Below are 24,297 nucleotides of genomic sequence, written 5' to 3' on the forward strand. Positions count from 1 at the left end.
CCCCTCTTTCTCTTGTTCTTTTCTCTTGATAGAATTTGTGTTTTGGATCTATTTGACATACTTATTATGGACTTTTAGATCTGAAAAGAACCTTAGGGATCTAGTGCAAGCCCTTCATTTAGAGATGCAGACAATAAGCCAAATAGGACCTTGTATTCTTTACATCTTTCAGATACTTGTGTGATGGTAAAGATCTATCCTTTTGTGGAATATTGCTTGTGAAAGCCTTTCTATTCCCATCAAGGATGCTCATAATGCATGCTTATGCAATTCTCATAAAGCTAGTATGTAGCTGGGAAAGTGGGCATATAAATTGTCAGTTGCTGCCCTTATGTCCTTGCTTCTTTTTGGTATTCCTGTGGTGAGTTTTTCCCTCCTTTGATATATTTTCTCTTTTTAGACACCTTGAGAATCAGTCCCTTCATACCCTCAGCATGGCTCTTGTATATTCATTTGATCTAATCTAACTGCTTTTCCTACCTGTGTTCTCTTTAGTGCTAAATCTTCCTATAAGTACATATGGGACTGTGAAGTTAGAGTCCAAATTTGATAGCTCCTTTTCATTATGAAAAAATATTTATAGATCTTTTCCATTTTTCATCTATTTGTTACCCTTCCAAATTCATCTTTAAACATTTTTGGAATGATTCTTCTTAGTTGTCAAATTTTCTTTAAACTAATTTTAGCCTTTACTATTATTATTCTTTGATTTATGAAACAGTGCTGCTCATGACCTTTTACCATTATTCTCTGTGAGGTGTAATATATATTTATATGTAATATATATATATTATATATATAAAATCAGTATTTCCCTTGAGTGCCACATCTCTATACTTTAATAGTGATAATAGCTAGCAGATGGGGAAACTGAAGCAAACAGAAGGTTAAGTGAATAGTTCAGGGTCACATAGCTAATGCATGTCTGAGGACAGATTTGAACTCAAGTTTTCCTAACACCATGCTCTATCCACTGATTCATCTCGCTTCCTCTGACTAAGAAGCTTTTACAATTTCTTTTGTCTTATTTGTTTGTTATTGTGTTATTTTTCAGTTGTGTCCTACTCTTCATGACCCTATTTGGGGTTTCCTTGGCAAAAATATTGGTGTTGTTTGCCATGTCCTTCTCCAGTTCATTTTAGAGATAAGGCAAACAGGTTAACTTACAAGTAGGCAATTAAGAGAAAATGTTTGGAAGAATTTAGAGGAAATTTGAAAAAGGAATTTAAAGAAAATCAGAATGTTGGCTTTGATAACTGTTAAACCTCCTCATGGTCTTCCCTAGTCATGAATCTTCTTCCCTCTCCGCTCTTTCTTTTGACAGAATTGATGTTTTGGATCTATCTGACATACTTATTATGGACTTTTAGATCTGGAAAGAACCTTAGGGATCTAGTGCAAGCCCTTCATTTAGAGATGCCGAAACAGATGTCCATTTACTACATTCTTCTTTGTAGTATGTGCATTGGTCTAAATTCCTTGCGGACAAGAACTGGGTATTGTTCACAATTCTATCTCAAGGCCTCTTCTAAACCCTGGATATTTGGCAAATGTTCATTGAATCCACGAGATGGAAAGGGCAATGGGGGAGACAATCAACTATGACATCAACATAATGATTTTATTGTTGGTGTCTAATGACCTCATCTGTCTATACATTTTTGCCTTTATCATGGCCTGTCTGACTAACTCATTGTATTCTACCTGTGGAAATATAAACAGACCCAGATATGAGCAGATAAATGGGACAACTAGAAATTCTAAGTCAAAAAGCAGAGGTGGTTACTACATTTTTAAAGTTTTGTTTATTCTCTGCTGCTAGTTACAAGTCCATAATTCAAAACAGTTATTACAATTCATGTTAATAATAGTAATAATGTGTCTTTACATTGTATCTTCTTCTTTCCACTCATTTTAGATTGGAAGCCACAGCAAAAGGAGTAAAGTCCAGTGCTTGCTTGGAGCAATGAAAAATATAGTTTGATTCTGTTTCCTGGGGACAATTTAATTCTTCTCTCAGATCATAAAAATTTTATTACTTATAAATTGGAGTTAGAAGCTGTCAGAGCACCAGGGATGTGCAGTAATATTTTGGCATTGACTTTTCTCTCACAGCCAGACCTGGAGGAGAGGTGCTTTTAAATTACACACCCAAGGCTGTCTGTACAGTCCTTAACAAATAATCAGAAAGGGCTGCAAAGCCAGGCTTTCGTTTGGTATTGAGCTTTGCCAGGATGGAGCATCTGAATTCCTTTCTACTTGTCCCCTGGCTTTAAGTGGAGGCAAGAGAATAGTGTTTCTCTGTGCTTGAAGTTTTCTCTCTCATGTCACATATAAATCAAAGTCCTTCTATACTGTGGTGCTAGATACAAATTATTAACCAAAAATAAGTTAGTATCTAGTAACATGGAAGTATAATCAGTAAACTCGAGTTAAGGGTGCTCTCTCATATATATATATATATATATCAACTTAAAAGTAATAATTTGCATTTCTATAAAGCTTTTCAAGGTCTGGGTCTTTTACATTTTTTACTTTTTAAAATATTTTTATATTTTAAGGTTCCTGAGGGCAAGAACTGTTATATTTTTAATTTGTATCCTCAATGTGTTATACACTTTGCAAATATTTTCCCTCACAACAACTTGCAGTAGATGGTATCATTATCCCCATTTCTTAGGTCGAGGAAAGTGAGGCAGACAAGTGCTAGATTTGGGGAAGGGCTAGTCTATATCATTCAGTGTATTATCTCTATGAATAAACAGTATGATATAATTACCAGAAAAGCTTGACACTCTTGTAGCCTGTGTGAAGCAGAGATATAGTATCCAGAAAGGAAATTGTAATAATTCCTGTTAGGCAGAGACAGCCAGTTACTGAACTGAAAAGCATCCTGTCCTGGAGGAACACTGGATCCTTGTGGATCAGGCAAGATTTGGGTTTGAAATCAGCCTCTGAAGCTTAGTAATTTGTGTCAATAGGCAAATTATTGAAACTTTCCAAACCTCAGATTTTCATAAATAAAATGAGGATGATAATAATTCTCTTTAACTATTGCACAGGATCATATTAACATAATACCTACCCCATAGGATTATAAAATCTTAGATCTGGGGCTGAAAGGGACTTGAAGGGTTATCTAGTTTGACCCTTTTCCTCTCTCCCCGTTTACCAGATGAAAGGTGGTGAAGTGACTTGTCCGTGGTTATATAAGTAGTAACAGAACCAAGAATTAAATAATTCTGGTTAGAATAACGTGAACTTGTGACTCCAAGTTCAACTATCTTTCCACTTCATTGGGAGGATCAGAGATAATGTAAGTGAAGTGGGTCATGAGCACTATTTAAGTACCAGCTGTTGCTATTACTCAGCTCTTTTCAGACAACATCTGGAATGCTGCATTTGGCCATGGGTGCCATGTTGCAAGGACAGGGACAAAGTATAGAAACTAAATCCGTGTGGCTAAAAGATCACAGAGACTATGCCCCATGCCAGGATTAAAGGAAGGAACTGGAGCTGTTTGTTTAGCTTAGAGAAGAAAGACTTGGTCTGGGACATGATAGTTGTCTTTAGGAATATGAAAGACCCCCATGGGGAAGAGTTATCCAGAAAACAGAACTAGGACCAAGGGGGAAAGGTTTCAGAGAGGCAGATTTAGGCTCCTCATAATAAGACAATACTTCTTTATCATTAGATCTGGCCAATAGTGGAGTGGACTATTTTGAGAGGTAGCAGGTTTTCCCCATTTAAGTTGAAGCTAGATAGATGACTACTTGTAGAAGATATCATAAAGGGGCAATTAGGTAGCACAGTAGATAGAATGTTAGGCATGGAGTTGGGAGGACCTGCATTTAAATTTGGCCCCAGACACTTCCTGGCTTTGTGACCTTGGGCAAGTCACTTAACTTCATTTGCTGACTGACCCCCTACTGTTCTTCTGCCTTAGAACCAATATTTGTATCTATTCTAAGAAGGTAAGAATTTGGGGGTGGGGGGGATTGAAGATGTTATATGGGAGATTCTTTGTCAGGTACTATTTGGACTATGAGTTGGTCTCTGAGGACCCTTCCTGCTCAGAGACCATGTGATTCACAAATACTTTTCAATCTTTTACAAACACTTTAAGTCTAGTGGAATGTGACTTGGTAAGTCAAGAATGGACACTATAGAAATGCCTTAATTGGGTAAATCTAAATTTCTGTCATTACTATTTCTACCAATTTTTCTAAATTAAATTAAGATATAACTAGCATCTTAGTATAATTTGATTTGGGGGCAGGGTTTGACTCCCTGTATTGACAGTGACCTAAATTCCAAAGCATACCTTCCCATAAACCCCTTCACCAGAGGTTAAAGGAGGTAGGTGGAACTTAGGGGCTTAAGACCTCTCTATTCTAGGATCAAGCTTTTCTCCTCAAGTCTCTATTCTCTCAATTCAGCAGACTTCTAATATATGTCTGCCTTTAGTCTGTTAACCAGTTCTGACCAGTCTGGCAGCCTTGCTTTAAACTGAATATCCATATTTAAATGTTTAAGATTATTTCTCTTGAGTCATAGTTGATTACAGACTACCCTGCAGCATTCTAGAGACGTGATAAATGTTGAGTTGTTTAAGTCTGGGGCAAAGATTATCAGAAGTATCATTTCTTTTTTTTTTTTTAATTTTTATTTTTTAGAAAAGTTATCATGGTTACATAGAAGTATCATATCTTAAGTGGTACTCATTATTTAATCATTTATTTGGCAGCATTGGCTGTCTGAGGTGAGTATTATTATCTCCTGTCCTATATTTTCCAGTGGATTGCCTCCACTTTGAAAAGTAATTTGCTGAGGAGTTTGTGTGAATCAGTCTTTCAAAGTTCTATTTTCAAGTTTGACCATAAGAAATCAGATGTTAGGGGTATTAAATTATCTTGAATATCTCATCCAAAGTAATATGATTGAAAAATCTTCAGGACATTTCACATTTCTTTAATGTAAAATTGTATAAGTATTGCAAAATTTTCATTTTAAGGTTACTCTGTAGATTAGGGTAAATTGTTGGCAGCTTTTACTTTTAAAGTAAATCATAGTTTTAATTTTCCAGTATTTTCAAAGATATTATCCCTGAGTGGCATGAATATAATGATATAAAAATATATATTTACTGGCCTTATGCACTTCTCTATTCCAACCCCAACCCTCCCATCTTGGTGTCTTTGTAAAGCCTGCCTCCCATGCATCTGAAATATTCTCCCTCTTGACCTCTTCCTCTTGACTTCCACCAAGATTCAACTCAACCGCTAACTCTTAAAGTAGACTTTCCTGTGTCTCTGCATTTGTTAGCTTCTCATATCCACTCTTTCCATTAATTTGATGCTGTTTTTTAATCAATTTAACATGTGTATGTGCCATCTTCTACCCTCCCATAGTCGTTGAGAGGACAATTGCAGTTTTGGTCTTTGTGTCCATAGAGGCAACTTAGCCTAGTTACAGGGGTTCTTTTTAGTGTCATGGACCCCTTTGGAAGACTGGTAAAGGATGTTGGATCCCTTCATAAGATTTATTTTTTAATGTATGAAATAATTACAAAGGAAAACCAACTTAGATAGCTAATTGATTCAGCGGTTATAGCTGCTAGACCTAGAGTCTGGAAGATCTGAGTTTAAATCTAACCTCAGACACTTAGAAGCCTTGTGACTCTGGACAAGTGCCTAACTTCTGCCTGAATCAGTTTCCTCATCTGTAAAATGAGGATAAGAATAGCTCCTAACTCCCATGGTTTTTGTGAAGATAAAATGAGTATTTTTGTAAAGTGCTTTGCAAACTTTCATGTGATATTTGTGTACATGTGTATCTGTACTAGCTATTATTATTAATGCAGTTATTGAAAAAATGTGTAATACATGGATCCTAGGTTAAGAACTCTTAGCTTATTGGTTAGAGAGCTGGCATTGGAACCAGGAAAACTTGGGTTCAAGGCCTTCCTCTAACAGATATTGACTCTGTGGCCAGTCTCTTAAATCTTCCTGTGTTCTAGTAATTTTAAAACTAAGAATTCTGGAGAAAGTGCTGACCTGCTGTATTAAGAGAATTTTTCTCACCTACAGAGTTCCCTTTAGCTTTGCCTCTCAGGCCCAATGTCTATCCTAGTGCCTTGCTCTTAGTTGACTTTTAATATTCAAATTGAAATGATTCCAACTGGTGTAGTGTTAGAAAATCTATATAAAAGGATTTCATATACTAATGAAGATGTGGGGAAGCTTAAGAATTAGAGGGAGGACCTTGGGGCAGCTAGTTTGGTAGGTTCTTCTACCCATTATTTACAGTACAATTTGTAATGCAAAATTTAGCTTCAGAGCCCTGGGGCTACTGGGCCCTTATAACCATTATGCTAATTCACCCTTGATATCTCCAGACCTTTCTAAACTTTCTATTTTATTGAGAGATTCATGAGCTTTCCCCCCTCTTCACTGTAGAAGCAATGAACTATAACTATGGAAATGGTGCCCAAAATATCCAGTTTGGTAGTTTGTTTTGCTTAGTTGATTTCTTTGTTAAAAGGGAGGTTTCTTTTGAGAGGTGAGAAAGAAGAGAATGAGTCTTTGGGAAGTGAAAGAAAAATCTCAAGAAAATATTTGTTAAAAATAATATTAAAAATAAAATAGATATTTTGAAGATGAGTGGAAATAGTAACAGAGGCTATAAATTAGAAAGGAGAGTTGAGCAGTCATTCAGTAAGTGTTTATTAAACAAATAGTATGTGCCAAGAGTAGAAATAGAAATACAGAGAATGAACCGCATTTTAATGGGAGGATACATATAACTGGGTCTGAGAGTTTTCTTTAGCTGACACTTTGCAATTTTGCTATTCTGAAGTTAGAAAAGTTAGTAGAACTAACATCTTGGCCAGGTATGAGTGTGTGCTCTGCCAGAAAGGTCATAGCAAACATGCCTTTACTTCTATTCTTGACTTAAATTGAAAATGTTAGCAGTTACTTCCCTTTTAGCAAGAAAATTGGGATAGGATCTTCCAGATATGTGGTACCTTCTCTATGCCTCTCTTCACTTATCCCAAACATGTGAATCATAGAATTGTTGTGGGAGAGCTTGATATTATCTGGTTCAAGAGGCTACCCTCCTAAAGAATTACCAGGCTCCAACGAATATTTGAAAATAGGGGAATTTAATGAGTCAGTGGCTGGGAGGCAGTACCAGAATCACAGAATGTTAGAACTAGAAGGATTCGTGTGTGTGTGTGTGTGTGTGTGTGTGTGTGTGTGTGTGTGTGTGTGTGTGTGTTGGACCCCTTGGCAGGCTAGTGAAAACTATGGATACCTTCTCAGAACAATATTCCCTGAATGAAAATGAAGATGTAATTTCCCACCTCATTTTAATTCATAGACCTTGTGAAATATATCAACGTACCCTAATTTAAGCGAGTACCCTTATTTTTTAGATTAGAAAACTTGAGATGCAAAAAAAGGGACCTCTTCAATAGTAACACTGCTATTAAGTGACCAAAAGAAGCAAGTCAAGTGTTCTGACTTCTAAGTTCATTGTTTTTTCCCTTTCACCATGGCCTAGAACACAAAAGTAATAAATGATGACTATTCTTTTAAAATTTTTCCCCAACATCTCTTAAGGTGGCTCTTCCATTAGTTATTTTTGATATTTCTGGTTTTGAATTCAGCATCTCACAGCATCTATGATCTCAGAAAGGCTTAAGTCTTTCAAACTCTTCTGATTCTGAAATCCAGTGTTTATTTTATTGTACTAGAGTGCTTATTATTAGCAGCTGAATCATTTAGAAAAGTATCACTTCACTTGAAGATTAACAGAATGTAAGATTATTAGCAGACCCATCAAAGTGAAATTTTAAAGTTTTTGATGTTAACTACCATTACTGATGAGCCATTGGATTCCTAATTATTCTCTATTTGAAAATGATATATGAATAGCTAGGATAACCTTACAAAAGAGTTCAAAAATTCATATGGCCATTTTATCATCAATCAGGTTTTGAATAGAAGTTGTTTTTATCACATAACAATCTTTAAGTCTTGGAAGGTGATACATATACTGTGTGATGCTTATATTCTCTCCTTTCTTCCTTGGAAAGGACAGTAAATAAGATTAACTTTTTGTTTATTTGTTTTTTAGATTCAGAATATGAACAACATAATTTCTTTCCCTTTGGACAGTTTGCTGAAAGGAGACCTTAAAGGAATAAAGGGGGTATGGCAGCTTTATATTTTTAATCATTAAAAAGTATTTTTATATTATTGAGCCATAAGGGGGTAATATTAGCCTATTAAGGCAGGCAGTTCATATATATTCATTATGTTTTTAATATGAGGGTATGGAGAATGAGAGACAAGATGGCCATCTGTTAATCCACATTTGCTTTTATTTACTATCTTGTTGGCATTATGAGCCAAAAGAATTGGCACTCGTGGTCTTTCTAGTTTCAGCCTGACATATATAAACATACAATGGTTACTAAGAGTGGAGAGGATGATGTGTTTATAGAAAGTAATAAATAGCTTCAGTAAGGATTTTGAAGTCATAATCACACTGGGACCTTTGGGATTTGGTGGTGTCTGCTGTTACCCTAGGCATTTCCATGGCTGCAGCCTGACATCTGAGCCAGCTAGACAGGACTTCCTTCTTGTTTTGAATTGGGGGCAGGAGAGGGAATGAGCAGGATAAGATGAAAAGAGTAGGAGGAGAAAGAGATGGGTCCATCTAGCTTCCTAAGGGATGAGAGGATTCCCTGTCATTGGCTGGCAAAATTGTCATTCATCTTCAAGTTAGTCAACAAACAATTAAAACCTGATCGTCTGCTCAGCCAGCCAATGGCACCAGGGAAAGAGGGAAAAGAGAATGGCCTCCCATCCCCACATTTTTATATATTCCATAACCATTTCTGGAATCTCATTATTATACTGTTTCTGCATATGACACTGACTAACATCCATCAGGGAGAGCTGATTTCAGATAATTTTCCTGGTTTGTGTGCTACTTATCTGTTACAAGAGCATTAGTTTTCTCACAGTATTGCAATCTTGAATAACTTGAATTTTTGAGTCATAAACTGGCTTAATTTTAAAATCCTCCAAACTATATGTGCCCTTGAGCTGACAATTTTCTAGTTTTGACATGTTAATTTTAAACAGCAAGCTCTGAGTGATTTCCAGAATATGCAGATGGGTATGGATCAAGGTTATAGCAGGTTGAGAAAGCGTGGATAAATTGTTTTAACAAGAAGATTGAATTCAACAAAACAGAGACCTAGCAAGAAAGAGAAGATTGTGACTTCCATTTTTTTTTAAGAGCTTGCCCTCTCTATAGTAGAACTCCATCTTAATAAAGGTAAAGGCATTGCTCTCAGTTAGAGGAATCTCAATACCAAATGTAGTGATTTGTAACAACCTCATAGCTAGCTGTTTCACAGTGTTCAGTACATCTCAACTCACCCCAGATCTTTGGGGAAATAAGAACATAGGACCTCTCCACAAAAAGGTTAGGTACCAACTTGGGAGGCACAGACAATAAAATAATTGGGATTATTTCTTTTTCTTCCTAATCAGGGGAGGATGCAATGAGCAACTGAATAATTACTGTTTCCTGTTTGAAGTGAATCATTCTATTCTTAGGGCTACTTCTTAGTCTAGACTCTATCCATCACATATGTGATTTTTATGGACTCTATATAAAAAGGTGGATGAATAGATAGAAATGAAAACAAAAATCATAGTGATTTGAATTGAGAATTCATTTAATTAACTTTTTGAAAGTAAAATAGTTCAGTAATTTAGAATGATATATAAATATCTGTGTGTAAATGTATACAAATATATGTATGTTCAAAAGAAATGCTGGGTCATTTCTTTAGTGGAGGTGCCTTCATTAACAGTATTACCTCTTATCAACTTAAGAACATGTGCCTTAGGTAGTTATATTGTAGTTCATGAACTCTCTTACAACATAATCACAATAATTAATTATCTCTTAAAGCATATTACAGTGATAAGTAGGATTACTTGGTAGTTAATATTTAGCCATATCCACATCTAATTTCTGCTCTGTGTTTACAGGATCTGAAAAAGCCTTTTGACAAAGCTTGGAAGGACTATGAAACAAAAGTGTAAGTGTTTTCCTTTTTAGAAATAAGTACAGAGTTTGGTTTCTAGATTGAAGTTGAGCTATAGTTCTCATTTTAGACAATGTTTAGTTCAGGGAGGAACGTGCCCATATTACTGTGGTTATACTTGTGACATCAGATATTAGAGGAGTAATTTGAAGTTAAGTCTTGGGTTCAAATTCTGACTTTGCTTGTTCATATATGATTAATGGTTTCTTCATCTGTAAAATAAGGATATTGAATTAAATAATCAAAGTTTTCTGCCAAATTCCTATAATCCTATGACTTCTACTTTTTTAGATTAATATCATAAACACGTGTGTTCCTTGGCAAACCATATTTAAATAGGGTTTTCCTTGGCTCCTTCCTATGTTTCATTATAAATTATTGAAGAATGTTACTTTCATAAAGTTAATTAAATTAAGTCAGTTAAAATCACTGGTATGATTTTTTTTTCTCTTTTAAATGTCATGTCCATTTTATCATTCATAACAGCACAGTTTTCCATTTTCCCAGGGGCCCTGAGTGGTTTCTGAAAGTTTTAAACCCTGCTTCTGCTTTGTGTCTCTTACGTACCATCATTTTCCCTGGAGAGATCAGAAAGGGTTTGAGAAACCATCTAGTTTAAAAAGAAGCAGAAGTGGGAAAATATGGGGTAACCCAGAAAGCCTGGACATGGGAGATAGAAGATATGTTTTTTTTCCATCATTTACTACCTATGTATCCTTGGGCAAAAATGTCTTAACTTCAATGCAGCAGTTTTTTCATCTGTAAATGAGGAGTTGGAGAAAGATGTAAATTGAATATTAATAGGTTTTTCAGATGATGGGAAACTGAGAAGGTGATAGCTAACATATTAGTTGAAAAAGTCAAGTCCAAAGCAATCCCAGTATTCTAAAATGTTAAGCTGAATCTAGTCTGATAAAATTTGCAAAGTATTAAACTTGGATTTAAAAAATCTTCTTTACAAGTAGTGGGTGATAGGGAAAAAAAATCTGGGTGTTCAGTGGACTGCAAGCTCAGTGAAACAGTAGTGTTGCTTGGAAGCCAAGAAAACTAATGTATTTTCAGCCTACATTAAAGTGAGGCTAAGAGGACTTGGGGGCAAAATAGTCCATTCATACTTTTGGAATACTAGTATGAGATGGTAGGTGGTTCATTGGGTAGAGTGCTGAGCATGAAGTCAGTAACTCTTCTTGAGTTCAAATCTTACCTCAGACACTTAACTAGCCATGTGTCCCTGGGCAAATCATTTCACCTTATTTGCCTGCTTTCCTCATCTGTAAAATGAGCTGGAGAAGGAAATGGAAGCCACTGTAGTATCTTTGCCAAGAAAGCCCTAAATGGGCTCACAAAAACTAGGATACAATTGAAACGACTAAACAATATACTTTGGGAGTACTGTGGTTCTAGGTGCCATGTTTTAGGAAGGACATTGATAAGATGTAATATGTTACAAGGGGCCAGGATGGTAGTGAGTCTTGAGATTATGACATGAGAATGAATTGAATAATAATAATACCTTCTATATAGCACCATTTACAGAATACTTTACAAATATCTTATTTTACTGTCATATCAGGTCTGGAGAGTAGATGCTATTATTATCTCCATTTTATAAGTGAAGAAACTGATCTGCCCAGAGGTGAAATATTTCCTTAGGGTCATAGAGCTAGTAAATATCTGAGGAACTGGGAATATTGGGTCTGGAGAAGAGAAGACTTGGGGAGGTTCTAGGGTAAAACAGTTATCTTCGAATATCTGAGAGGCTGTTATAGATGAGGGACAAGATTTGTTTTGCTTGACCACAACTAGAGACAGTATTTAGAAATGGCAGAAAGGTATAGTTAGGCTTGAGGTAAAGAAAAACTTCTTAACAAGACTACTGAAAAAGAGAATGGACTGATATTAGCAATAATGAGTTCTTTCCCAGTAAATGACTTCTAATAAAAGTTTCCTGGCCACTTAACAAAAGTATTGCTATGACTTAGGAAAACTTATGTGGAAACTTGTTATAATATGAAATTGGTAATAGATAAATAAAAGCACATCATAGATAAATTTAAAAAAATTTAAATTTTAACAATTAAAAATAAAATGGGGGGGGCAAGATGGCAACTTAGTAGCAGTGAAAGCTGGATCCACTCCAAGAATCTTTCCAAAAGTATCACTGATTTTTTGGTTCAGATATAGCTTGGAGTTATAGTACTTGTGAATCTGATACTATAAATCTCAATAAAGGTTTTTTCATGTCCTTTCCAGTTAAATCTTGGTGACTTTATTGAACATAAATATGATTATCTTTGATTTAATCTGCTAAGTGAACTATTTGATTTGGGAATTTTGGGTCTTTTGCTATCCCTCCCTTTGCTTTCCTTCCCCTACCCCAAGTAAAAAGTACTTTTATCAACTTGAAACAACTTACAATTTCCATGCTACTTTCTCTATTGCAAAATGGGGTGGCTTATTACTATATTAGTTTAATTAATTATAATTTTTGTATAATTCATGTATTTATTTATGTAATTTATATATATGAAACTTTTATATAAGTTTAACTAAGCAGTTACAAGCTGCTTCTGCATCTAAATTGTCACCAAATACAGATTCAACTGCTAAAATGATACTTTTTTGTCACTTTCAGTTTTATTGGTACTTTGTTTTTACATTAGATAAATCTCTAGATTATTCCCACATTTTGAGAGGTCTTTTGTAACAAAGTAAAGCAGTTAAGTAAAACTAATAATAGAATGACCTCATCTGAAAGCACATACATTTCACATCTTTACTATCCCCTCTTTTCTATTTTTAGAAAGTTAACCAAACTATTTTCTCTCTATTCATTTCCATTTAAAAGTATATAAATTTTTTAAACTTTAAGATCACCTAGATAGTATAGGGAAATAGTGCCAGGCCTGAAGGAGGGAGAACCTGGGTTCAGATTTGGCCTGAGATACTTCCTACCTGTATGACCCCAGGCAAGTCACTTAATCTCAATTGCCTCCCCTTACTGCTCTTCTGCCTTAGAATCATTATTGGTTCTAAGACAGAAGGTAAGTATCCCCCCCCCCCAAATACTTGTATACCAATATACAGATATGCAGTGGGAAAAAATAATTTCATAAAATTGAAATAGATTCACTGCAAACTTTTAAAAATATTTCTTTTACTTTAAATAAGAATGCTTCAGTCCTTTATTATCATCATTACTCTCTATACTTTTGTTGTTTTTTTAAAAAAAATTTTTTTTAAACTCTTACTTTCTGTCTTAGAATCAATACTGTGTATTGGTTCTAAAGCAGAAGAGTGGTAAGGGTAGGCAATGAGGGTCAAGTGACTTGCCCAGAATCACACAGCTAGGAAGTATCAGAGGCCAGATTTGAACCCAGGAACTCCCTTCTCTACATCTGGTTCTCAGTCCACCGAGCCACCTATTTGCTCCCTGTTGTTCTTTTTTAATAAATATTTTTTGCTTTAAAAATGTTTGTCCTTTTTATAATCACTACTCTCTTTGTACTTTTGTTGTCTTTAAGGAAATATTTCTTTCACTTTAAATAAAAATATTTTAGTAATTTTTATAATCCTACTCTCTTTGTACGATCATTGTCTTTCTTGTGGTAATAGTGAGACATTATAAGTTATAGGTTTTGTTCAAGCTAGATTTAGAGAAAACATGGCCTGTATTCAGAGCAGTGTGGTATCTAGGTAACAGACCTTTGAGGCTTAATGGTTCCAATAGTGATTGTCACAAAATATTTGAGAAATGCAGAGCTTTGCATGATTTTTTTTTCTTTGCCCAGAGAAGAAAGAGTGGTAAAGATGGGGAGATCTGAGGAGCCAATGGATGAAAGTGGTAGGGTGATGTTAATGGAGTTAAAGCAAACATTGAATCCACATACAACTGCCCCTTCCTCAAAATAAACCAGAAAACACAACAAAACTCATCCTAATGGATTTTCAGTGTGTTTGACAGTGTCCTTTCTGATTGACTAAATGACATTATCCTACTTTCATGCTTTTGGTCTGTCTCCCTCCAGTCTGCCTTCCACATGACTGCTTGAATAATGTTGTTAATACACTCTCACAATTGTGCCACTCCTCAGAAACCTTTAGGAGCTCATTATTGCTTGTCAGATAAAGTTTAAACTCCTGACTCAAGAGTCTCCAAGCCTTCTAGTAACTGTCTCCAGCCTTATTTGTTCAGCCAATCTTTTGTTTCATATATTCTTTGTTTTAACCAAATTGGACTTTCTTCCACCCCCTACTCATGTTCTTTTTCTTTTCTGTCCCTGTGCTTTGGTTCATAACATTTCCCATACTTGGAATAGACTGTCTTTCATCCCTGTTTCTTAATATTTGCCTTTTGTTCACTTCCCAACTGGAGTTACCTTTTTTATGAAGCCTTCTCTGATTTTCTTTCCTCCTACCCCTCTATTTTCACTCTCTCCTTGATTCCCCTTCCCCTCCTCCTTTTTCTATCTTCCCTCTCACTTTCTCATAGCACTTTGACTTTCCCCTGGTTATATTGCCATTTGCTTTCATTATATTTATTTTTGGCCTTACTACATCTCTCTTGTGTTAGAACTTAAGCTTTTCCAGGCAAATACTGTGTCCTTTTTCATCAATGTTCCTAGGACAGTGCCTTACATATCTTAATACATGTTTGCTGGATAGAACTAGGCCCCTAAAACAATCCCAAGAGGCAAACAGGGGGTCTTCCTACCTTTGTTTTTATCAGATAAGGGCCTTGAGATGGAGAATGCTTAAGTAGTTTGTCCAAAGTTCTCTAACGAGATAAAGGCAAAACCTGTGCTAGAACCTAGTTTTCCTGATTTTTAGGTCTGTGGTTTTTCTACCACATTACTTTTCTTTCTTCTGGTAGAAAGAGAATTATTTGTAGAAAACAATCCAGAAGATGGAGTAGCTCCCATGCAGGGGTAAGCTGAAATGATGTGATATGAATGGGGGGAGTTTGGAATTGTTTAGGGAATCCCAGAATATTGTAATTAAAAGATATTCCAAGAAGCCTGAAGGAGGGAATTTTAGGATAAAGAGAAGTAATTCTGTAGAGAAGAAACTCCTTATTTGAAGAGGCTTTAAAAAAAGAGATTTAGTAAGGGTTCAGATAAATTCAAGGACAATATAGCCATATTGAGAGAAACCATGTCTATGACTTCAATCTGTAGAGCCATAATACATCATAGCCTGATAGAACTTTAAAAATCATCCCATTTTTTAGATGAAGAAACTGGCCCCCAAGGAGAACAAGTGACATGTCTAACGTCTCCCAGGGAATATATTCTAAATGTCCTGACTTCCAGTTCATTGCTTATTCCACTTTGTCAGATGTAGCCTTTGCCAGTGACAGAATTTCTGTCCTATTTCATGTGCTCCATTCCCCAATTTTTCTGCTTATGCCCTAGTTGGTTACTATTACTTGAGTGGAAGCAATAGCAGATGGGAGGAGAGAAAGTGGTGGGAAATCTAATGTAGCAACAGCAGAGAGAGTGGCGATATAGCTGACTGGTTAAGTCATGGCTGTGGTAATAGGGAGCCAGACCAGATGGCCTGGCATGCTACCTACTGGCACATGCTGGATGTTGCTGACCTCTGTTATCCTCCTGGCTTCCATCCCATATGGTTAAATTTAGTTCATTATTACTGCAGTTAGGACAAGAGTTGGAAATCTTATGATGAGAGTCATCGGCTTAACGAAAGAGTCCATCAAAGGTCAATTATAAGTTAAAAAAAAAGAAGTAATTTAATTCATGGTGGGGTTTTTTCCCTTAGAGAAAAAGAAAACATTCAACTTAACTGCTTTTTAAATTAAGAACAGGGAACATAAAACTCAATTCCACACGAGCCCCCCCCAGGGGGAAATTATTCTCTGGGTGGCAGCAGCAGTGATCAGAGCAGTATTACCCCCATGGGCAGAATGAGATCTAACTGAGGGCCAAATTGGGCCCCTGGGTCGGATATTCTGCTCTCTGACCTAGACAGTTATAGATTCCCTAAAGGTAGGTTGGCATTGTTATTATTTTAGGACAGACCTAAGAAACCTATAGTCTTAAAGCCATTTGGCAGAGGAGAAGACTAAGACCCCCCAAAAGAAAAGTGATTTGTCTAAGTACACATAGAGAATCAGTTGCAGAATCAGGACCAAGACCTAATTCTGATTCAGAGTATAGGGTTCTTTCTCTTTATTCAAGTAAGGAAACATTATTAAGTGCTTTCCGTGTACAGGGCACATTTTATTCATAATTAAAGAGACTGTAATCAAGATTAAGAGGGAAACAATAAATTGGGGGGAAAATTTAATAGCAAGTGACTCTGATCTCATTTCTCAAATATATCAAGATCTGAGTCAATTTTATAAGAATACAAAGCATTTTCTGGATGACAAGTGGTGAAAAGATATGAACAGCCAAAGATTCTCAGACAAAAAGAAAAAGTAAGACTGTAGTTATTTGAAAAGTCATCCAAAACGCTATTAATATGAGAAATGAAAATTAAAACAACTGAGGTACCACCACACACCTATGAGACTAGGTAATATGACAAAAAAGGAAAATGATAAATGTCAAAGGGGATGTGGGAAAACTGGGACACTGTTGGTGGAATTGTGAACTGATCCAACCATTCTGGGGAGCAATAGAGAACCATTCTCAAAGGGTGATAATACTGTATGTACCCTTTAACCCAGAAATACACTACTAGGTCTTTATCTGAAAGAGATCACAGAGAAGGGAAAAGGACCTACTTGTACAAAAATATTTAGGGAGCAGCTGGGTAGCTCAGTGGATTGAAAGTCAGGCCTAGAGACAGGAGGTCCTAGGTTCAAATCCGGCCTCAGACACTTCCCAGCTGTGTGACCCTGGGCAAGTCACTTGACCCCCATTGCCCACCCTTACCACTCTTCCACTTATGAGCCAATACACAGAAGTTAAGGGTTTAAAAAAATATATTTATAACAGTTCTCTTTGTGGTGGCAAAGAACTAGAAACTGAAGGAAAGTCAATCAACTGGGGAATAGCTGAACAAGTTGTGGTATGTGATTATAATGAAATATATTGTGCCATAACAAATGACAAGATGATCACAAAAAAATCTGGAACTTTTGTCTGATGTGAAATGAGCAGAATGAGGAGAATGTCGTATACAATAATAGTAATAAAGTATGATGACAACTGTTAGCAGCAATGCAAGGATCCAGGACAATCCTGAGGGAGTCAAGGAAAAAGGCTGTCTACCACTATAGAGGGAACTGATTCTTTACCAATGTTCATCTCAGCTTAAGCCACCTCCACAGGAGATCAGGCTTGAAAAATGCCACACGAGTTGTTTTGCCTTACTTGGGGAACAGTCCTCATGCTTGCCCTGATTTTTCTGTGGTTCCCTCAGGATTTAGTACCTTTTCTCCCACAGGCCAAGTGACCGGAATATTGGTCTTATATTAATGTAAGAGAGCTTGGATTATATCTGGGAAAATCTGGATGAAGCCAAAGCCATTATTAAACTTTTTTCTTATATCCAAACACTCATAATACCTCAATGCAGTTTGAAGTATGCCATTCTGCACTTCACTTCTTACTTGAATTTTTCTCTAGTGTAAGTGATATTTGTCCTTTTTTACAAATGATAACCATGGAAATAAATATTTTATGATAATACATGTACAATCTATACTCTATTACCTTCCATCTTTGGGAGGGAGAGAACATGAATTGCAAAATATCAGAAAACACTATTAAGAATTGTATCAGTGTATAATCTGGAAGAAAAATTTAAAAGCCACTACTTAAAAAATAGGAAGAAAAAAGTTATAGATGCAAAGGCAAAAATGAAACAGCCCCTGCCCTCAAGGAGTTAAGTGTTTCTATAAGTAGGCTTAGTGGTGACTCTGTGGATTATGGAGTTTCAGACTTTTTAAGACATTATACAGGGAAGAGAGAATGAGGGAAAAAAGAAAGTTAGGAGGGTCGGGGAGGGGAGAAGAGAGCACAAAAGTGCTACCCACTATACCTCTTTTAGGAGAAGGCAAGTGACTAATTCAACAGGGCTAAGATTCAGTCCCAGATCCTTTGAGTACATCAGTGCTCTGCAGGCTGTACAACAGGATGATATTGGTCTCTGCAGACTGTGTAGTGAAGGGGAAGAATGGGGTACTGTGGGGAGGCTGCTCAGAATCCTTAGGTCAATAGGCAACTTGATTTATTGCTGCTGTTTTCCCCCTAGGACAAAAATAGAAAAGGAGAAGAAGGAACATGCCAAGCTTCATGGGATGATTCGTACAGAAATAAGTGGAGCTGAAATTGCTGAAGAGATGGAGAAAGAAAGGAGGTTCTTCCAGCTACAAATGTGCGAGGTAAGATGCTGAACAAGCACAGATGTCCAGTGCTGGTAAAGAGCCTAGGATGCAAATGAAATCTGCTTTTATCCCTCATTAGGTCTCTTTTTCCAAAGGAGCTTTGTTTTTGTTTTAAAAGAGAACTATTGGGCTCAAGGGCAACATAGTTTGTTATTGAATCTACTGCCAATTATTCTCAATGACTTTGGCACATTAATTTTAATAAGGCAACCTAAGTCTTCTATGGAACTGGACTGGAATTAATCTAACACTGGATTGTTCTTTGAATGAAAAAAAAAAACAACTAAAAACAGGAAAAAGCTAGCTATGCATGCAAACACATATAATATACCCTAATCACACCTCCCCTCAGTGCCTTAATGTTCAGTTCCCCTTCATCCAGCTTTTTGTCTTGAGGCTGATGTCATAACCAAAGAGTTTGACCCTTCTTTGTGCCTCTGATCTCATCGGGTCATGGCCAAAGGAGTAAGAGGGAAAAATCACTTGATGGGAGAAAAGGAATACTATGATATATAGAGTTCCTGTTTAAATCATACAAGGGCCTATTTTTTTAAAAGCTAAACTGTCATTTGAGAAGTGTTTTCAAAGTGATTCTTAGTCACTAGCCATTATGCTTATTGAGTCAATAAAATATTACTATCCTTCCCAAGCTATTCTCTATCGTAGCATATTCTGATGGCCCTGTTACCTAACCATCCTGGCTAGAGTGGAAGAAGCAGGGAGGAGGGACACAATATGCTCCTTCTCTCTCTCTCTCTCTCTCTCTCTCTCTCTCTCTCTCTCTCTCTCTCTCTTTTTGTATTTAGTAAATAAAAAGAATATCTTAGAATAGATCTTCTACAATCTGGATGCCAGTGGACTTTTTAAAAAAATACTTTAATTCTGGGTCTTTTTATAGAAGAAATATGAGGGAAAAAAAGTTAGCACATCTATTCCAGCATTTGCTCTCCTTAGTAGTGTCTTGTATTTTGATAAAGTATGTTGCATCTCTAGGAAGAAATTAAACTTAACATTTATGCCAAATAAGTGTTTGAGATATCATAAATCAACTATATACAATTAATTTTTGATTACCTGGAAGGAATTAAAAAGTCACTTAATTTTGTCTTTGGGATGGCTGGCAACTTCAGTTTTGGTAATAGCTTTGTATTCAAAAATATGTCTAGCTTGAAGAAATATTTTGATTAGCAATGGAGAGAGCTGTAGATGGAATCTAACTCAAATTGAAAAATGCAGTATAAACAATTATGAATGTGTTTGTAAAAAACATGTTTTTCATTTATATGTAATTTTACAAAGAGTTTGCATATGTGTCTTTAAATTCATGTGCGTTGCCAGAACTGACATGCTGTCAGAATTAGTATTTTAACTGAACTCTTGAGAGGCAGCAATGAAGTAGTAGCTAAAGAAATGGCCTTAGAGAAAATGATGAAAGACCTGAATTCAAGTCCCACCTCTAGCATACTGTTTTGTGATGTTGGGCAAATCATCTAACCAGTGAAGTGCCCCCAGACAACTCTCTCAGACTAGAAGTTGCAGAGTTGCTAGTCTACATTGATATAGTCAGTTTCCTCAACAAAGGTTTCCTTTGCCAAGTGAAATTTGAGGTCAGTGGATTGAGAGCCAGACCTAGAGATGGGAAGTCCCAGGTTCAAATCTGGCCTCAGACATTTCCTAGCTGGGTGACCCTGGGCAAGTCACTTGACCCCCATTGCCTAGCCCTTACAACTCTTCTGCCTTAGAACCAATACATATTCTAAGACAGAAGGTAAGGGTTAAAATATTATAACCAAAAACCAGAAACAAAAACCTCCAGACCTGGAGTCAGGACCTGGATTCAAATTTGGCCTCAGATACTTCCTGGCTGTGTGATGGTGGGCAAATCACTTAATTCCAGTTGCTTAACCCTTACTGTTCTGTCTTAGAATAGATACTAACACAGAAGGTAAAGGAGTTTTTTTGTATTTTGTGTTTTGTTTTTGTTTTTAAACATTATGAAAGGCATATTGTGTACTATACTGGGAATTAGAATACCAAGTTCTTGTCCTGCTTCACAACTTAGTAGATATAATTCCTGTCCTGCCTACATCTTGTGGTGTTGATGCAAATATCAAATTAAATTGGTATGTTTGTGTGTGAGTATTTGTTTCTGTGCTTGTGTAGAGCTTGATAAAGAGACCTTCTTAAGTTAAAGGCTGTATATACTACTTGATAAGCTTTCTAAGTATTTCAATATAATGTGTAATTGACCATGTTATTGGGAGGAACTACTTGCCGTGCAGAAATGAATTATTTTGGCAGTATCTTTAAACATTGAACTCCAACTGAAAACAACAACAACAACAACAACAACAACAAAAAACACAAAAAAACCTCACGTCTAAAAGGTGGCATTCAGGCTTATTCAGTCCTGAAATTTGTTTCCTATTTTAATTAAATGCATTTAAAAACTTGTTTGAAAGATTTTGATAACAAGCAGAGAAATGGGAAAACTGCCATTACCCTCCCTCCTTCAGCCTATGTCAAGACATTTCAGATTTGCTTGTATTTTTAGCTAAAGATGTTCCACATGACTTCCCTTAGCTTCCAATTGCTTGTTGCTTAATTTGGGAGAGACTTTGTTTGTTATTTCTCTCCTCAATGGTATATGAAATCTGTTTATAAATCCAGAGCCCTACCAGGACTGAATCTCTAAGTTTGGGAACTCTTCACATGAATTGATAGATAGTACAGCTTAAGATAAATCAGTAGTATTAATATTATCAATAATGTTAGCATAATAATGCAATTCATAATTAATATAATAACAATTTACATTAATAAAAGAAATGCTGATTTTTGATATTTTTATGACTGAGCATAGGCTTTCCTGACGTGTGCAAATCATTGAACCCCTCTGACACTGTTTCTTCTTCTATGAAATAGGGATAATACCTTTGATATTTCACACTGTTATGGCCTCTGAAAAATGAGTATGTAAAGTACTCTGCAAACTTTAAAGATTTATATAGGTGTCAGTTTTTTTAAACCCTTACCTTTTGTTTTGGTATAAATTCTAAGACAGAAGAGTGGCAAAGGCTAGGCACTTTGGAGTGAAGTGACTTGCCCAGCTCACATAGCTAGGATGTAAGTATCTGAGGCCAAATTTGAAACTAGGTCCTCCTTACTCCATGCCTGGCCCTCTATCTGTTGTGCTGCCTAGCAGCTTCAATTCTTCTTATTCAAATGATTTATGCCACATAGCAGTGAGTATGCATTACCTAAGCAATTTAGGATTCAAGGATTTAATGTCAGAAGGGGCTAGCTGATTCAGTTCATTCTACAGAGGAGGAAGGTCAAGTTTAGAGAGATGTCATTTGAATAAGCTCTCAAGGAGTATGGAGTAAAACACATATTTAAGCCTAGATTTCTGATTTCCCAATGTGAGACTCTTTACAGCCTCTTCCATGTTAAAATAAAATATGAAGAACTTCCTGACCATCAGGACTCTATTTGGGTTCAACTCTATTTGGGTAATAAGAGGTTGGTCTTGGAGTCTTTTTCTCAGGAGATCTCCAGTAAAGGAAGCTCATGATTCCATTATGTAGATTTTACCCTAAGGATATTACGAAAGAGAAAGATGACTGTATGTGTATAAAAATAACTGGAGCAGCTTTTATTAATGAAAATCTGGAAAAATGCACAATGATTGCAGAATGACAACAAATTATAATATAGCAACATAAAGAATTATTAGTGCCCAAGACAGCTCTGAGGGATTTATGGTAAAGATGCTACCCACATTCAGAGGAAGGACTGCAGGAGAGGAAACATATAAGATAAACAATTGCTTGAATGCATGGGCTGAGGCGGACATGAATGGGAAATAGACACTGAACAAGGACACTTGTTACAACCAGTGGAAATGTGCGTTGGCCATGGGTGGGGGGAGAGCGGGGGGTGAAGGGGAAAGTAGGGGCATAAAGTATATAAACAGGTTAAAAACAAATATTAATAAATGTCTAATAATAATAAAAAAAAGAATTATTAGTACCACATTCAAAATGACAAAGATGAAGAATATATGGAAATTCAGGGAGACATTTATGAAACAATACCAAGCAAACAGCAAAATTAGAACTACGGTATGTGCATTGGCTAAAGGGTGTATGAAAAACAACAGAAAAAAATATAGTTAGATGGAAAGGCATTTTAAAAAAGGCACATGGAGGGAAGGAGGTATTACAGTTATTTAGTTAAAGTCTTTTTTTTTAAATATTAAAGCATTCTGATTACTTCTTTCTAAATGACTAGATAGTTTATTGTTCTAGCTGGATTAGACTACGATTTCCAGGCCTTTTTTTTTTTTAACAGCCCTGGTGACTCTGGTTTTTGAAGCAGCTTTTGTAATATTCTCCCTATAAAAATTCACCTCAGTAATTTTTTTGAAAAATCCTTCACTTTGAGAGGGCCAGAAGTTGACCAGCTAGGTTATAATAAAATATCCCTATTTCTCAGAGACTGAATCTTTGCTTTGATTCTCTGTTATATATATATATATACACACACACACACGTACTTCTTTAGCACTGACATAATAATAGCTGTCATTTATCTAGCAAAGTGTCTTTAAAATATCATCTCATTGGATCTTCACGACAATCCTGGGAGGTGGTGCTTTTAGTATCCTCATTTTACAGATGAGGAAACTTGATAAAAGTTAACTGACTTGCCAAGAGTTATACAACTAGTGCAAGATTTGAACTCGGGTCTTCTTGACTCCAACTCTATCTGATGCGCTCTCTGCTATGCCACCTAGCTGACATTATAGCATTTTGTCTACAATAACCCTATGAGGTAGGTAGCATAAATGCTATTAGTGTCATTTTCTACTTTATATTTAGAGAAAAGTGGTTTGACCCATGGTCCACACACCTGGTAAACAGCAAGGCTGGAATTTGAACCTACTTCTCCTGACTTAAAATCCATCCTCATTTAACTCAATTATGCATTATTTCAAATACCTGTAGCATAATCTCAGTCCTCTGTCCCCTCCTTTCTTGAGTATACCTCGTACAGGGACTTACTGAATGTTTGAACTGAATTAAATGTTCTGTTATAGAAATGATAAATTCATTTAAAATTGCAAAAGAAAATGTTTATTTAGCTTTTACTGAATGATTTGCATTTGGAGAAGACAAAAAATGAATAAAGACCATGATTCTTACTCTCAGGGAGATTAGATGCTAGTTGGTCTTCTATTACTAACACAGTATGCTTTTATTGCCTGGTCATTTCTGTGAACTGTTCTTTTTTTTTTTTTAACAGTATTTACTAAAGGTTAATGAAATCAAGATTAAAAAGGGAGTTGATTTACTTCAGAACCTGATCAAGTATTTTCATGCACAGTGCAAGTAAGTTTTTCTTTCTCATGATTGTCCTTCAAATGTATCTTTCTTCATGGCAACTGTGGTTTTTTTTTAATTTGAAAAATTTGTTTAATTAATTAATTTAGAATATTTTTCCATGGTTACATGATTCGTGCTCTTTCCCTCTCCTCCTCCCACTGGGTTTTACATGTGTCATTGTTCAAGACCTGTTTCCATATTATTAGTATTTGCACTAGGGTGATCTTTTAGAGTTTATATCCCCAATCATATCCCTGTCGACCCATGTGATCAAGCAGTTGTTTTTCTTCTGTGTTTCTACTCCAACTGTGGGTATTTAATATGGAAAAGAAATATACTTAAATATAGACCTTATTCAGAATTATATTTTTCCTTGTTGTCTTTATAGAGTACTTTTGCCTTTTCTTTATTTGTGG

General features: G+C 35.9%; 1 protein-coding gene across 2 annotated transcripts in view; it reads left to right on the forward strand.

Annotated features, from left to right (window-relative positions):
• ASAP2 (ArfGAP with SH3 domain, ankyrin repeat and PH domain 2) overlaps positions 1-24,297 on the forward strand; it is a 269,945-nt gene that overhangs the window by 135,610 nt on the left and 110,038 nt on the right. For both annotated transcript variants that reach the window (XM_044663620.1, XM_044663622.1), the window contains exons 4-7: positions 8,143-8,217; positions 10,080-10,129; positions 18,362-18,491; positions 23,802-23,887. In XM_044663620.1, the coding sequence (XP_044519555.1) occupies positions 8,143-8,217; positions 10,080-10,129; positions 18,362-18,491; positions 23,802-23,887 (341 nt within the window). The remainder of the gene's footprint in view (positions 1-8,142; positions 8,218-10,079; positions 10,130-18,361; positions 18,492-23,801; positions 23,888-24,297) is intronic.

This window comes from Gracilinanus agilis, chromosome 2, assembly GCF_016433145.1.
Source record: "Gracilinanus agilis isolate LMUSP501 chromosome 2, AgileGrace, whole genome shotgun sequence".
NCBI classification, from domain to species: domain Eukaryota; kingdom Metazoa; phylum Chordata; class Mammalia; order Didelphimorphia; family Didelphidae; genus Gracilinanus; species Gracilinanus agilis.